Below are 17,782 nucleotides of genomic sequence, written 5' to 3'. Positions count from 1 at the left end.
AGAAGGCAGATTAGTGGTTGCCTAGGAATTGAGAAAGAAGAGGGGGGGGAGATTTAAATAGAGATTTAAATTTAGATAGAGAAGAATACGTGTTCTGGCTTTAAGAAGAACAATTTTGAAAGCACCCATTCGTGCTTTTGTAATAAGGAAAACCACATAAAGGTAGCTGGAGTATTAGAAGTTCTATGCACATTTGGTCACAGATGCCTTCTGTGTTGAGTGTTGTGTGAGAGCAGAGGAGAAACAGCTTGTGGGTTTTTTCCTAACACAGTTATTGAAAGTGTGTTGGGAAATAAAAATTTGTAAATAAACTCTGCTGCTTTATATCTCGTTACACGTATTACTCAAATAAAATTCTATTTAAACCACATTATCATTTTGTCCACATCTCTCATTTAAAGGAAACTGGGTCTGCAGAACACAAAATGGGGATTCTACACAGTGGCTCCCGGAGATCCTTCAGGGCAAAAGTTTAATCCCTTTTCCCAAGAGTCTTTTAAGGACCTACTCGGTGAAACCAGGCAGCAGATGCCCTGAGGCTTCTCTCTCTCCTCCCACCAACCAGTTCTCCTGGGGCATGGCTTTCCTTTGAACAGATTTTAGACTATCTGTATCACTAAATATGTACTTCTAGCTCAAAAAAAGAATCACATCTACCTTGCTTCTAAACATATGGAATGATACCTGACTTCACTCTTGTAACTACAGAAATGCAAATGTAAATATAAAACCATATTTCACCTATCACATTCACAGAGAATACAAACAAACAAACTGCAAATATGCTATGCTAGAGATGATGTGAAAGGGTCTGAGAAACTCAGAAACGTCTCTGAACATTCACAACGCACACACCTTCTGACTCAAGAACTCCCATGCTAGGAATTTCTATGCATAGCTATGCCCTGGTGATACAAAGTTGGCCAGCTATGCTGACTGAGCTGGTGTCTCCATCGAAGAAGAGACAGACAGTAAGACCACAAGCACAGCCCAGTGTTTTGGGGTCTCTGGGAGCCCAGAACGAGACAGTACAGGAGACAGAAGAAAAGGGAGTTGCAGTCAGCCTTGGCAGCGGGATGATGACCCCCAGATCCAATTTATAACTCCTCGTCTTACCTCTGCAGAACAAGCTTCCCTCACCACCACCAGCATTCCACTGAGTTAACTGAATCGTGTAAGAACAAACGTGCTGCTATAGGAGGGTTAAGACGGTGATCATAGAGGAACCATAACACAGTGTCATGGTGCCTCTCGTACCCCACCCTCCCCAATGGCTCAGAAACCACCATTCTGAGACTTGACTTTCTGATCTACAAAGAGTTGTTAGAAGGGTGCTCAGGAATAGCACGTACCACTTACAACTGACTTTGCTAAATTCATGAGGCAAAAAATGTTTTTCCTTCCTTTTTTTTTTTGAGACAGTGTCTCGCTCTGTCTCCCAGCCTGGAATACCGTGGCACAATCACGGCTCACTGTAGCCTCGACCTCCCAGGCTCAAAGAATCCTCCCATCAACCTCTCGAGTAACTGGGACCACAGGTGTGCATCATCATGCCCAGCTAATTAAAAAAACATATTGAGAGAGATGGGGTCTCACTACGTTGCCTAGGCTGGTCTCGATCGAACTCCTGGGCTCAAGTGATCCTCCTGCCTCGGCCTCCCAAAGTGCTGGGATTACAGGTGTAAGCCACCACGTCTGGCCCTTCCTCATTTCTGAACCTTTTCTTTGGATACTGTTTTGGCACCTCCACCTACCCCCACTTCCAAAAAGCCTTTAGGAATTTGTCTTGACTGGTTTGAGTGCAGCAGTGTTTACAAATAATTAGTCACAACCAGTTACAGATTTCTTGGTTCCTCTCCATGCACACTACTTCACTTGACCAGACTCGAAAAAAGAATTTTTTTTTCAAAACGAGGAAGATATATATCTTCATGTCTGTACTAAAAATGGAAATAAATGTGCGTCCATTAATTACAATTTACAGCCAGCCTTCAAAAGAACATGCTAACTTTGTCAAAAGGGATGTGTAAGCACTTTCCTGTTAATAAGCCAACTTTAAAACCAAAGTGGAGAGTTATTTCTCTTTGAAAGCGACATATCACCAACACTCTTGTGGTACCTGGGAGTATTGCTTTAGTTCCTGTATATAAAAGCATCATGTCCCCAAGTTCACTTTCTAACCTCTTAAAACCATCCAAGCTCCAACTGACACGTAATGTACAGGAATAGACAGACAGCTCCCTCTAGACCTCAGCACAGTGCTCTAAACCCTTGGTGGCTGGCATCTTCGTGACAGTCACTCTCCTTCTAGCATGAAAACAGAAAGCGCAGTGGCCTGCCACCTTGTGTACAAGACAGGCAACAACATGTCACCTCACTGGGAGCATAAGCACAGTTTTCTGCCTGCCAAGAAAGTATTCTACATATTGCCAAAGGAAAGATACGAGTATTCATATCCACTTAATACATTAAAATTTATAAAAATCAGTCGTAACAAAATTAGGAACCGTTCAGACTCTTGATGCTGGGCCCATGCTTGACCGAGACATATAACTCTAAGTGCACGTCCCAATGGAGATCTCTGCAGTGATGTGGGCGGGACAACTGGCTTCCCACTTTGATGTTCCACTCACTCCTGTGTGTCATGGTAAATGTGGGAGGAAGCTCAGATCTTACCTTTTGACGACCAGCTTCAGGGTCTTATGGGACCCCTTCACCAGGCAAATCGCTTCCTGTCTAAACCCTGAGAGACCAATGTCATTGATGCCGACGATCTCATCTCCAGCCAGTAACTTGTCGACTGCCGCGGCTTTACTGCCCTCTTCAATCTGTAATAGAGAAGCATGTTCCATGAGCCTTCCACGAGCAGCAATTCCTGAGGCAGAGCAGGTCCTCGGAACGCAGCAGACATACCTCACACTTGACAGGAATGGGGCCCCGGGGGCTGACCTTATTACCACTCAGGGGATCAGGGATGCACTATACCCCTCACCCTGGCCTGCCTTCCCTGGACACGACTCCTGTTTATCCAGGGAATGGGAAAGCTCGAGAACACACACAATGGAAAACAGGGGACCTGAAGATACTCATTCATTTTCTAGATATGCTTTAACCAGACAATAATTTTGGACCATTTTAAATTACTTATTATTTCTCATACATTAATCCTGGAACTAGACTGTTTTTGTAACATCTTTATAGAAATATAATTCAAAGGCCGGGCGCGGTGGCTCACGCTTGTAATCCCAGCACTTTGGGAGGCCGAGGCAGGCGGATCACGAGGTCAGCAGATCGAGACCACGGTGAAACACCGTCTCTACTAAAAAATACAAAAAATTAGCCGGGCGTGGTGGCGGGCGCCTATAGTCCCAGCTACTCGGAGAGGCTGAGGCAGGAGAATGGCGTGAACCCGGGAGGCGGAGCTTGCAGTGAGCCGAGATTGCGCCACTGCACTCCAGCCTGGGCGACAGAGCGAGACTCCGTCTCAAAAAAAAAGAAATATAATTCAAATACCATATATTTGCTCAAATAAAGCATGGCTTTTAGTATTTTCAGAGTTGTACAACCATCACCACCATCAATATTAGGGCATTTCCCCTAACCCCGAAAGAAACCTTGCGCTCATTACTACTCAGTTTCCAACCCCTCCAGCCTCTGGCAACCACAAATGTACTTTCTGTATCCATGAATTTGCCTGTCCTACACAGTTCACATAAATGGAGTCATACAATATGTGGCCTCTTGGGTCTGGCTTCTCTCACTTAGCACGATGCTTTCTAAGTTAATCTACGTTGTAGCATGTAGCAGTACTTCATTTCTTTTTATGGTTGAGTAACATTCACTTGTATAGACAGACTGCATTTTATCTATTCATCAGTGTCTACTTTTGGCTATTATAAAGTGGAATTGCTGGGCCCTATGATAACTACATTTAACAACCTGAGGAGCTTCCAGGCTGTTTTCTACAGCAGCTGTACCATTTTACATTCCCACCATCAGTGTATGAAGGTTCCAATTTCTCCATATCCTTGCTAACATGTATCTGTTTTTTTGTCATTGCCCTAATCCGATTATTATACCATGCTGTGTATGTTAAGATATTCACTACTCAGTGCTAAACACAGTATCCTCCCAATGTGTATTGACTGACTCCCTAACAGCTTGAATGCCATCCATTCTACAGCTTTTTTTTCCCTTTTTTCTTTTTTTTGAGACAGAGTCTCGCTCTGTCACCCAGGCTGCAGTGCAGTGGTGCGATCTCGGCTTACTGCAACCTCTGCCTCCCGGTTCAAGCAATTCTCCTGCCTCAGCCTCCTGAGTAGCTGAGATTACAGGCGCACGCTACCACGCCCGGCTAATTTTTGTATTTTTAGTAGAGACAGGGTTTCACCCCATTGGCCAGGCTGGTCTTGAACTCCTCTGACCTCGTGATCCACCCGCCTCAGCTTCCCAGAGTGCTGGGATTAGAGGCATAAGCCACCGTGCCCAGCCTATATTCTGTAACTTTTATTAACCTAGATTTTCCTATACAGTAAAGTGGAACTCAACAGCAATTCATTCCAGTTAATCTGTCCATTTTCTGGCACACTGTGGCCAGCGAGCCAATCCAGCCAGCTTTCTTTCCCCCTCCCACCCCCCAAAGTTTTACTGTAATACGGTCACACCCATTGGTTTACATATCGCTACAGGGCAGAATTGAGCGCTTGGCCCACAAAGCCAAAAATATTTACTACTGGGCTTGTTCCAAAAATGGTTTGCCAACTCTGTTTTACACCAAAAAGCTTTATAAACTGCTAGGAAAACCAGTAAGAAGAAATCACTGGTTACAAGCACATCAGCATACAGCCTTTGAATTCACTGCTAGCCAGTGCATGTCATGGCTAACCCAAGAATAACTTCCAAGAGTGAGCCTGAAGTTAATGCCGTCCATTCTTCTGGCAGTTGAAAAGCTAAGTGTTTTCGATTCTAGCTTACTTCTTGGGGTGGGGGGCCAGGAGAAGCTAGGTGCTAAGTAACTTACAATGCCTCAATTCTGAAGCTGCATATTTTCCTGAAATCTCCACTTAGATCTGAGGACAACTGAACTCTTGTGAATAAAGCAATTATTCACTGCTAGTCAATACCATAAACAAAATTTAAAAACCACTCCTAACAAAAATATGCAGCAATTTTTTCAGTCACCAACTGGTTTCAAAAGTTCTAGACGATTTTATCCTGATGTCTTTACAGACTGTAAATAAGCTTCCACCCACCAAGGTTGCACACACAGCCAAGGGATAGCAAAAGGCAGGTGATACCTGGTGGAGACTGGGTTTCGACACGCCCTAAGAGGGAGACCAAGGGGCCGGCCAGGAGGCTGGGGATCTGGAGCAACCCTTCCCTCAGGTTTCTGCACAAAGGAAAGGCTCCTTCCAGGCTGTGCCTCAGGAGGATGGATCAGAGATGAAGGGCGCTATCTGTTTCTCTAGGTCACTGCTAAGTGCTGTGGCTGGAATGACCCACGCATATCTGTATTTCGATGCTAGAAAGCCTAAGTGTTCATGTGGCTGACTTTGCTTATTTCTATTCCCCCCGAACCAAATAAGAGTATCCAGGCAGGGTGGGAAAGACAGTAAAAATGAGGTGTGTATAATGAGGCAAGTTACAGACATCTGGGGGTCCAGGGATTCCAAGGAAGATCTTGGCATCCTGGAGCTGGTCTTTTGTTTTGGAGACTTTGGGTCTTTAGTGGCTTTTCTTGCCTGTCAGGAATTCCACCTTGTTGAAAGACCGCAGAAGTTTTTTGCTATCCACATGTTATCCATGGCTGCCAACTCCAGACCCTAAGACTTCTGGTCTCTTTTTCCTCGTTTCCTTGTATTCACAATGGATAACATAGCTTACCTGCCATGCGGATGCTATTAATTATAGTCACGAATAAACAAAACAAGTCAAATATCAAAAACTCAACTCAAAGCTTTAGACATAACAAATCAGTTCCTCATAATTTTTAGCTGAAACTGTCTATAACTGAGCTCAGAATAAATAATAATTTCTTTCCTCCAAGAGAGATACCCTCATGACAATGTAAACATCCAATTTACTACAAAGAGGTGAAAAGATTGGCCTCTTTAAGTACATTCTGATAGTAGATGTCTCTCCCCTAAACTGTACTTCATGTTACAATTTTGGAAAATTTGCTCCAGAGTAAAGCAGCAAAAGAAAACAATTAATATCTATTTATAGACATGTATGTAATTTAAGAGACTTCACCATTAATCTCTACGAATATAGATGATTTTTCCCAATTTTAATTCCACTGCCAAAGGAAACAAGGTGTAAAACTCAGAATTTAATTTATACCTTGAATGAGTCCGAAGAAAAGCACAGACAATTACTAAGGGGAAGAATCCAACATTTTACATAGTAAAGTAAAACATAAAAATATTGACTAAAGTAACAGAATTATGAGAATAATAACACCAGTCACATGCTAATGAAGTATCTGCTTAGAAAACTAATTGAGCCTGTATTTTGAAGTGTCCAAAAATGCACTGTGTTTTTGGAGACAGGGTCACATTCTGTCATCCAAGCTGGAGTATAATGGCGTGATCACGGCTCACCATAGCCTGCACCTCCCGGTCTCAAGCAATTCTCCCATCTCAGTCTCCCGAATAGCTGGTACTACAGGCATGCACCACTACACCCAGCTAATTTTTATTTTTTATTTTTTTTGTAGAGATGGGGGTGGTCTCCCTATGTTGCTCAAGCTGGTCTCGAACTCCTGAGCTCAAGCCATCCACTTGCCTTGGCCTCGCAAAGTGCTGGGGTTACAAACATGAGCAAAAATGCACATTTACAAAGTATAATTCTATCATCACAAATTTCTAAGGACATCGATACACCTCCTACGTACTCACAAAAATTAAAACAAAAAACCTTGATACTTTATTCATAAATTTGTTTGCATTAAAAAACAACAATAATAAAAAATAAATTTCAAAGGACAGAGCCTTATTTTGTTTTTGCCTTTAAACAATTATGAGTTCTAGGTGAAAACAACCCAAATGTCAATCAACAGGTGAATGGATAAATAAAATATGGCATATACATACACATATAATAGGAATATTATTCGGCCTTAAAAAAGGAGAGAAATTCTGACACAGGCAACAACATGGATGAACCTTGAGGACATTATGCTAAGTGAAATAAACCAGTCAAAAATGGAGAAACACTATACGATTGAATTGAGATACCTGAGTCATCAAAAGGACAGACAGAGAAAGTGGAATGGTGATTACCAGGGGCTGGGGAGAGGAGGGAATAGCAAGTTAGTGTTTAATAGGCAGAGAGGTTCAGTTTGGGAAGATGACAAGTTCTGAAAATGGATAGTGGTGATGGTTGGACAACACTGTAAATGTACTTCACACATCACTGAACAGTACACTTGAAAATTATTAAGAAGAGAAATTTCACATTATGTATATTTTACCACAATAAAGTTATGCATTCCTCAATATCTAAAAACAAGCGGCTGGGTGCGGTGGCTCATGTCTGTAATCCCAGCACTTTGGGAGGCCAAGGCAGGTGGATTACCTGAGATCAGGAGTTCAAGACCAGCCTGGCCAAAATGGTGAAACCCGTCTCTACTAAAAATACAAACAAAAACTAGCTGGGCATGGTGGCGCATGCCTGTAATCCCAGCTACTCGGGAAGCTGAGGCATGAGAATTGCTTGCTCCTGAGAGGTGGAGCTTACAGTGAGCTGATATCATGCCACTGCACTCCAGCCTGGGTGATAAAGTGAGGCTCTGTCCTGAAAAATTAAAATTAAAAAAATGAAAATAAAATCAAGGAAACTATTTTGACCTAGTATAAGAGTGATATATGGTGAGCTTTAAAATTGTGTCTAGGGCTGAGAGCAGTGGCTCATGCCTGGAATCCCACCACTTTGGGAGGCCAAGGTGGAAGGATCGCTTGAGTCCAGGAGTTTGAGACTAGCCTGGGTAATATAACAAAAGAAATCCTGTCTCTACAAAAAAAAAAAAAAGGTAAAAAATTAGCCAGATATGGTGGCACCCAGCTACTCAGGAGGCACCCAGGTACTTGGCAAGCTAAGGCAGCAAGATCACTTGAGCCCAGAAGGTTGAGGCTGCAGTGAGCTGTTATCATGCCACCCCACTCTAGCCTGGGTGACAGAGTGAGATCCTGTCTCAAAAAAATAAAAATAAAAGGCCGGGCATGGTGGCTCACGCTTGTAATCCTAGCACTTTGGGAGGCCAAGGTGGGTGGATCATGAGGTCAGGAGTTTGAGACCAATCTGACCAAGATGGTGAAACCCCATCTCTACTAAAAATACAAAAATTGGCCGGGCTTGGTGGCATGCTCTTGTAATCCCAGCTACTCAGGAGACTGAGTCAGGAGAGTCGCTTGAACCCAGAAGGCGGAGGTTGCAGTGGGCTGAGATCGCGCCACTGCACTCCAGCCTGGGCGACAGCACGAGACTTCATCTAAAAAAATAAATAAAATAAAAATAAAAATAAATGAAATTGTGTCCTTCTCTCCACAATGACATGTTTGCATTTAAGTATCACAGGAAAATCTTTAGGCAAAACCATAAAGACTAATGGCTTGCAGGGTCTTGGGACAGCTTTTGAAGCAGCACTTCTTCAGGGTGACACAGTTCTGTGTCTGACTCAGTGGTGACTGGGGGGGGGGGTTTCGGTGGGAATGTGTCTCATTCCCACAAGCATGTGTGTAAGCAAGTCCTGAAAGACTCTCAGAAAGGGCTGTCAGTTGCTCTGACTTCACTGCAAAGGACAACATGATGCTGTTTCTTCTCATCTGCAAAGATTCCTAAAGCTTCCCCTCTAGATACGAAGGCCGCATTCCACAACATCCATCAGCCTTCCCCCATCACACTCCACCTACATTTCCCAGCAAAAATGTGTTTTGGTTTGGGAGATAAAAGTCTTCATTTTTTTCCCCTGGCTTCCTCGTCCAGATAAAGTACCTCTATGGGGAAAGTCAGAAAAGCAGCAGCAGCTTTGAAAACCTCCATTCTATTCTCTTTGCCCCATTGAACTTTTCAAGTTCAGTAGAATTAATTAGGCTTAAGGACTGGGCCTGTGGCATCCCTAAGGTGCCGCATGCGTGATAGCATCACAATGATGCTCATTTTGTCACAGTCCCAGGTCTACAAGGTAAGGAAGCACTTGGCACTGCACCGATTAGTGACAGCCGCCTAATGTCTGTGGAGTGCCAGAGCCACAAGTGAGGCAGTTCTGACCTGTAGTACTTAGGAAAAATCTTTGCTCTCGCTTGCTCTAACCTCAAAAAGTCCCTCTACAAAAAGCTAGGAAGTCAATCACCCCCGACCCACAATGATGCCGGTCCAGGTGCCATGCTATGGGCACTCACAGACCCAAAGCACCGAGTCCACACACCCAGGCAAATACTGTTGTTTTAGTTATTAACTGATATTCTGTATGGAAACTCACTCTTACGGCCCCGATTAGAGTTCAACGTCTCCTAACGTGCAGAATGCCTCATTGTTCTCATGGAAATGTTTTCTCTAGGAACAGCAGGAAAAAAACAGTTAATCAAAGTCTTTTATGGAACAAAGTTGTTGATACTTCGTTGAAGAGACAATCCAAATGAAGTCCCATGAGGGCGAGGGCATCCTGAGTGCAGCAGGGGAGCAGCCTCACGCTGAAAAGAATGGGGTCCCTGCAGTGGCAGCATGAGGGGGATGTGACCCTCTATCTCAGGTGGAGATAAGAAGGCCTCCAAATAGAAACGGCAACTAGAAAAGGCTGGGAAGGCCTTCCGCAGAGGCTTCCCTGTGAAGAAGGGCGTGGAGGCAGGAGGCCTGAGGCATGAGTGTGTGTGCAGGGGAGTGTCTGAAGATAGGGCAGATGTGGGGGAAGAGGAGGACCCCGCCCTGGAATGGGAATCTGGACGCTGTCCCGCAGGCAGTGGGTGCCCAATGAAGGCAGCCATGGCAGTGGGGGAGTGAACTCATCACTACGGCAGCTGCTTCTGGAAGACTCGTCTTTTTTTTTTTTTTTCTTCTTTTTTTTTTTTATTAATTTTTTGTGCATACAAAAACAATAAACATTTTCTAAAAATACATACAAACAAAAAGATGCGTATCAAACATATTAGGAAGGTTGCACATGGGAAGTCGGGGAATAGAAATGGGGGTGGGAGTTAAAATAAATGAGAGAGGGACTTTATATGGATCAGTCATAATAACTCAATCCTCTATTTGAAAGACTCGTCTTATAGTCACACACAAATGAATTTCTTTGGCAATAAGAATAAAACGACAAAGACAACGACCCTGATGGGCACTACTCCTACATCTCTGCAGAACTCTTGGGGAAAGAGGCAGAGAAAATCACGGGAGTAATGCACCAACTCCAGAGGCTGGGAAGGAAGATCTGGCCATGTCACCTGCTGCAGGGTTTTCAGCTTGAGGGATCTGGAAAATCACAGTGACCAGAAATCAAAATGAGAGGAGAAAAAGCAGCTTTTTTTTTTTAAGTCCAATATCATATTTCAAGGGCTATGAGTCACACCTGCAATTGATCGATTCTGACCACCTCAACAATGCCTCACTTTCCAGAGATAAAATATCTGCATGATGAGGACAAGCACTGAAGTCACCTCTCAGTCTGCTTAGTTTATTGAGCTCAGTGTCTTCAGAAAGGAAACCTGACTCATCCAGGAAAGAGGTACATTGGGAAATAAATGAGAACACCTTGTCCGCACTGAAGGTTCTCTGTGAGACAGACTTGTGCTCCGATAATAGGGAAGCCCCTAGAAGATGGAAATCCCCACCCAAATGTGTTGAGACTTAAAAAAAAAAAAAAAAAAGAAAAGAAAAAAAAAATTCCTGGCCCCTGGTGCGGTCCCAGAGGCCAGGGCAGGGAAGGGAGTTGCATCACATCCAGATTCATAAGGCTTTTGGGCAGCAGGCACCAGGCACCGCCAAGATGCCCAAGGGGAAGTTCAGGTCAGCCCCAGGGATGGCCAAGGCAGAGCCCAGAGGTCCGCCAGGCTGTCGGCTCAACCTGCTTCTGCAGAAGTGGAAATGAAGCCCAAAAAGGCAGCAGGAGGCCAGGCGCAGTGGCTCACGCCTGTAATCCCAGCACTTTGGGAGGCCGAGGCGGGCAGATCACGAGGTCAGGAGATTGAGACCATCCTGGCTAACATGGTGAAACCCTGTCTCTACTAAAAATATAAAAAATTAGCTGGGCGTGGTGGTGGGCGCCTGTAGTCCCAGCTACTTGGGAGGCTGAGACAGGAGAATGGCGTGAACCCAGGAGGCGGAGCTTGCAGTGAGCCAAGATCGTGCCACTGCACTCCAGCCTGGGCAACAGAGAGAGACTCCATCTCAAAAAAAAAAAAAAAGAAAAAGAGGCCGGGCGCGGTGGCTCACGCTTGTAATCCCAGCACTTTGGGAGGCCGAGGCGGGTGGATCACGAGGTCAGGAGATCGAGACCAGGGTGAAACCTCGTCTCTACTAAAAATACAAAAAAAAAATTAGCTGGGCGAGGTGGCGGGTGCCTGTAGTCCCAGCTACTTGGAGAGGCTGAGGCAGGAGAATGGCGTGAACCTGGGAGGCAGAGCTTGCAGTGAGCCGAGATTGCGCCACTGCACTCCAGCCTGGGCGACAGAGCGAAACTCCGTCTCAAAAAAAAAAAAAAAAAAAGAAAAAGAAAAAAAGGCAGCAGGAAACGATAAATCCTCAGGGAAAAAAAAGCACAAAAGAGAAAAGGGGGAGCAAAGGGCAAATGGGCTGAAGTGGCTCAGCAGGAACCTGAAGCTCGATCTGCAGGAAGCGGAGTCTAAATGCAAGCAGAGTCCGGGCTCCCAGAAAGCAGGAGGGAAAGAAACCTGATTACTATCGTACACTGCTCAGCGGCCCCTGTCTCCCTTCCCATATATGCCAGGGGAACACTTTCAGCAACTGTTTTGTAAATGCAAGTTTTTTAGTAGTTCTGGAAACATTTTTAAGGAGAGAATCCCACCTAATTCCATTTTTTAAGCATAAATGCTTTTTTTTTAAGAGGTGAAATCATTTGCTAGTTGTTTTTTGGTATATATTTTACGAGAGGCTTTGACTGTCTTGGGTGCCAGGCTGGGTGGACAGTTTTCATATTCCACAACACAAAGCATACTGACTGGCAATTTGCAGTCATGGTCAGGCATTTAATATGTCTTGAGCAGCTTAAATTACTTATAGGTTTGTTTTTTGTTTTTGAGACTGGGTCTTACTCTGTTGCACAGGCTGGAGAGCAGTGGTGCGATCACAGCTCACTGCAGCCTTGAACTCCCAGGCTCAAGCGATCCTCCTGCCTCAGCCTCCCAAGAAGGTGGGACTACAGGCACATGTCACCACACCTGGCTAATTTTTTATTTATTTATTTTTATTTTTTGTAGAGACGAGGTCTCAGCATGTTGCTCAGGCTGGTCTCAATTTCCAAGCCTCAAGCAATCCTACTACCTTGACCTCCTGCTTTGGTCTCCCAAAGTGTTGGTATTATAGGTGTGAGCCCATGGGTTGTTTTTTAGTAGAACTGTTTTGGAAGGAAAAGGACTCCTTGATCGTGGCTCTCCCTATCAGAGAGGCATGCACCCTGAAAGTCTTCTGGTCGTGGCAGTCGGTTTTCCTAATCGCTCTCTTAATGTGCTATGAAAGGCTGAAAACTTGAGTATGCAGTGTTGCTGATAACGGTGAGTGACTGTGACTTCTGATGTGACAGCTCGTCAACATCTGAAGGTACCGGCGCTTGGGGAAGGAAATGTGGCCCATTCAGCAAGGCAGCAAGTTGTGAAATATCCTGAGAACATGCATCTACACTGAAGTTTCGCCCTGAGACAGACTCGTGCTCCTAAAGATAGAAACTACTACCCAAAGGTGCTGAGACTTCAAAAAATCCTAATTCCTGGCCTTTTAAGGAAAATTTGCCTCGAAGTTTTCAGCTAGAAAGTCGCTGGAGTACCTGGAAAAGAATCCAATGACACAGCTCTTTAGATTTTCTGTAAGGACATTAACAATGGGATACAAATTGAAACGGCTCTGTATTGATCTTCCAAAGTATCAATAAAATCTCTATTAGGAAAGAAAAAATTCCTTTCCTCATAGTTGACAAAATTAGTAAGAAAGCAAGAAAAATGATAATACAATACAAAAAAGCTCCTCAGGAGGCTGAGGCGGGATCACCTGAGCCTAAGAGTTGGAGGCTGCAGCGTGCTATGACGACGCCTGTGAAGAGCTACTGCACTCCTGTCTGGGTAACATAGTGAGACGCCCAGCTCTTAAGAAATATATACCCTCCAAAAAATAATAACAATAATAATAATAATAATAAATAGCACTAACAAAATAAACCAAAACCCTCCTCGTGTGTTTTGGAACTAGATGCTCAAGGAGGTATTTAGTCCACAAAGGTCTAGCTCTTGTTTCATCTCTCCCTAAAATGAGGGCTGCACCACATGAGGCCCCATGGCAAGGGGAGGCGCAAGGATGAGGCATGAGGAGAGGACGAGGATGAGGACGTGGCTGCACCAGGTGACAAAGCCATGCTAATGGACACACAGGCCAAGGGAGTGTCATGACAGAAAGCCTACGGCTGGGTGATCAGCTAGGTGAAAAGGGGGCATGTGGCTCCCAAAAATGTGGAGGGAGATGAGGTGAAGATCTGGAGGTGGTGGAGACTGAGTTGGCAGACAGCATTTCTACAGAGCAACGGAAGGCAAGCTGACTGTCCCAGGAGTGACTGGGAGAAACGGGCAGGGGTGGAATGTGCCCCGGGCAGGTGAGAGCTGCAGCGTCAGAATGCAGGCCAACTGGACGGGACCAGAAGAAGAGTGTGCGTTCTGTGGCAAAGGCTGACGGTCTTCTTGGAGGGAGGGCAGCATAGAGCCCAAAGGTGTGTGCCTCCTCTCCACAAGTGGCAAAGGTCCTGGGGCCTCAGGACTTGGCCAAATCCTGACCATCATGTCAGCCCTGAATTTCACAGAGCACAGGCCGAGACCCATCTAAGAGATGGTTAATGGAGAGCAACGTTCGGGGAGGATTTCTGGAACACCATCGTGTGTCAGAGGAATTTACAGTGCAACTCTGAAGACAACCTGTTGCAACGCTGCCAGTTAGCAATGCATTGCCTCTGCATCCCAAACGCACCTTCACTGCCCACATGGTGATCCCGGAGCAGGACCCTGTGGGCGTTTCTCCAGTGCTGGCACCTGGTGAGCACCATCAGCAGAGGGCGGCGGAGGCATGTGGGCGGTGGAAAGGGCTTGCCTTCATCATTCCAGTGTGCCTGCTCCAGTGGGGCCTGGCAGTCATGTGGCATACACAATGGCACTAGCTCCAAGGGCGGCTTCCTAGCAAGCTCCACTGGTGCTCTGGTGGGCAGCTTCCCAGCGACTTTTAGAGACAATTCCTCGGTGGCTTTCCACCAAGTCCTAAAGACACTCCTGGCCAGCTTCCTAGTGAGCTTCACCGGCATGCTGGGGGTGGCTCCCTGCTCTCCAGCCAGCGGTGGCCCTCAGCGACTTTCTCCACTACCTAGTGAACCATCCTCCATCGAGATTCGAATCTCAGCTTTGGAGGGGGTGGGAAGAATAGTACCAAATTTCTTCCTTCCTCAGGTACTCTGTGGTGCCCCAGCCCTGGAGGGAGTGACGGCTCCCTCTATCTGCTATTCTCGTATTCTTTAGAGTTCTCCTTACCTGTAGTAGCTACTAGTTAATAATTTGTCGATAATAGATAATAACCTGCCACAAGTTAATAGTTCTTTACATTAGGGGTGAGCAAACTTTTTCACAAAGAGCCGTAACGTAAATATTTTGAGCTTTGCATGTCCACAATCTCTGCGCAACTGTTCAACCTTGCTTCTGTAAACAGAAAAGCCGTAAGCACGGGGGCACGGTGGGATTTGGTCAATTCACCAAATCCCGTTTCCTATGAAGCACTCCTGTTCCAACTACTGTGTGGCTTCTGTCTCCTAACTAGATCCTGGCTGATACAAATCCCATGAGGCAAGTGCAGTGACAGACATGCACAGGATCCCCTGGTGGCAGACAGGAGGGAATAATCACATCAGAGGGTGGGGGCATGGAGCGTTTCAAAAGATGAGGAATGATCTGGTACTGAAGGCCTGCCTCTGCCACTTAAGTACACAATTTGGAGAAATGCTTCCTACTCTTGGTTTTATCACCCCAAAAATGGTGGTAAGAGCTGGTTGTCTTACATCCTAGAACGACCAGGAGGATAACAGTGAAACAATTATGAAAATATGTTGCTAACTCTAAAGTATGCTACAAGTACAGTTACAACTTATTCTGCTGCTGTTATAATTTGTTCACGTCCAAACTGCCAGTGGAACCTAGGCTATGCTGCTCCACTCTCAGGGACAGTGACAAAGTATCCGTTTTCATCATAACACGAGGAAACCAGAGCTTAAGTGGTAAAGGGAAACCTCTTCACTTACAATGCTTAGAGCTATTTAGGTAGTTTCTAAGCCCTTTTCTATAAGATTATCTGAAATAACCCAAAAGCTTAATTGTCCTAGATATTCTCATTGTTTACTTTAAACCTAACTTAAAATTTCCTTTTCCCGGTGTTTAGCTACTAAAGCATTACGGAGAACTTTATAAACACAGAAAGTTGCAGTTTATAAATGGGCTGTTTTACAAAAGTTTTAACCGAAATAGATTATGTGGAAACCAGGCCACATTTCCCCCCAGAAAAGTCATGATTTAAATGATAGCTAAACTCTCAGGCTAAGATACAAATACCTCTGTAAAATGTGTCACGGTTTAAATACTGTGTATTTATAAGCCAGCAAGGAATAATGAAGGAACCACACACATTTCCTCAGCTGGCCCTTTGGACGCAGCGAATATGCCACAGGTCAGATTTCTAACTTCAAGTATAGTACCAGCCTGGCTACAATGGGAACTGTGTTTTCCACAATCTCCGTTCCTATATGGTTCTTTGTTAGACTGGATCAAAAGAGAAAACTGCCAAAGGTTTGAAAGTAGAGGTGACACTACAGCCAATATACCATAAGGCCACATCACAGTCACATGGAGCAAGGAACAGCTGCAGAGGTGTCTGGCAGGCTCCAGCCTGACTTCATACTCCACTGCTTCGCACCCCCTTCTTCTTCCCAACTGAGGGTCCTGTGACCCCCCACAACAGTGGCCTCGGCCCACTGCTTGGCTCAGACCCAGGAGGACCAGCCTCCCCTGGGGATCCCAGAGTACAACCCCTCCCCAAGCTGGTGGATGGGTTCTCAGTGGCACTAGGGGTGTGACTCCAACTGTGCAGGACCCCCTCAACTCTCCCTGCGAACCTCTGCCCACAATCACGTAAGTTCCGATTCCTTTAATAAACTCTTTGCCCCACGACACTCACAGCACCTCTGCTCCCTGATGGAACACTGACAGAAGGAGGGGTCTGTGTGCGTATGCTTAGCTGCCCAGAGCCTGCCTGTGTAGCCAGGGAGATGGAGGAGAGAGCAGGTGGTGCCACCCATATACTCCAGAATGGCTGCAAGGAGCAAGATGCCCCAAGGACAAGTGCATCTGCAATGCTTTTTAATTTTAAACTGTGATTTAAAAAAACACATTATATAGGTCGGGCATGGTAGCTCACATCTGTAATCCCAGTGCTTTGGGAGGCCAATGGAGGAGGATCACTTGAGACTAGGAGTTTTGAGACCAGCCTGGGCAACATAATGAAACCAAGTTTCTATGATTTTGTTTTTAAAGTTAGTCAGGTACAGTGGCACATGCCTGTAATCTCAGCCACCTGGGAGGCTGAGGCAGGAGGACCACTTGAGCCCAGGAGTGTAAGGCTACCGTGAGTTATAATCGTACAACTGCACTCCAGCCTGGGGGACAGAGAGAGACCCTATCTCTAACAACAACAGCATCAACAAAAACATAATATAAAATGTATTCTCTTAACCATTTTAATTGCATGGAGTTCAGTAGCATTAACTATAATCGCACTGTTGTGTAACAGATCTCTAGAACTTGCAAAACCACAACAGTACCCAATGAACAATCCCCCATTGCCTCTGGCAACCTGCATTTTATTCCCGCCTCTGTGAATTTGACTATTCCAGATATGTCACATAGGTAGAACCATACGGTATCTGCCCTTGTAGGACTGGCTTATCTCAGCTAACATCATGGACTCAAGGTTCATCCATGTGGTAACAGGTAACAGGATTTCCTTCCATTTTGAGGCTGAGCAACATTCCACTGTATGTACACTCTCCATTCTCTTTATCCACTCGTCTGTCAATGGCCATTTGCGCTGCTTCCTACACCTTCAACTCCTGAATACGGGGTGAATACCAAAATTGATATGACTGGCCAGACACAGTGGCTCATGCCTGTAATCCCAGCACTTTGGGAGGCCAAGGTGGGCGGATCACTTGAGGTCAGGAGTTCAAGACCAGCTTGGGCAACATGGTGAAACCCCATCTCTACTAAAAATACAAAAATTAGCCAGGCATGGTGGCACATGCCTATAATCCCAGCTACTCAGGAGGCTAAGGCAAGAGAATCGCTTGAACCCAGGAGGTGGACGTTGCAGTGAGCCAAAATCACGTCACTGCACTGCAGCCTGGGTGACAGAGTGAGACCCTATCTCAAAAAAAAAAATTGGCATGACTGGGAAAACAGACCGAGTGACTCAGTGATGTGCATGTATGTTAACCAAAAGACCCATAGAAGAATGTGCATACCAGGACCATCTGTAAGAGCTA

General features: G+C 45.3%; 1 protein-coding gene across 2 annotated transcripts in view; it reads right to left on the bottom strand.

The window, feature by feature from the left end:
- The window catches only part of SHROOM2 (shroom family member 2), a 163,662-nt gene that overhangs the window by 72,531 nt on the left and 73,349 nt on the right, over positions 1-17,782 (bottom strand). For both annotated transcript variants that reach the window (XM_055268190.1, XM_063634948.1), the window contains exon 2: positions 2,677-2,828. In XM_055268190.1, coding sequence (XP_055124165.1) covers positions 2,677-2,828 — 152 coding nt within the window. The remainder of the gene's footprint in view (positions 1-2,676; positions 2,829-17,782) is intronic.

Source organism: Symphalangus syndactylus, chromosome X (assembly GCF_028878055.3).
Source record: "Symphalangus syndactylus isolate Jambi chromosome X, NHGRI_mSymSyn1-v2.1_pri, whole genome shotgun sequence".
Taxonomy (NCBI): domain Eukaryota; kingdom Metazoa; phylum Chordata; class Mammalia; order Primates; family Hylobatidae; genus Symphalangus; species Symphalangus syndactylus.
This window is presented reverse-complemented; position numbering and strand designations above follow the sequence as displayed.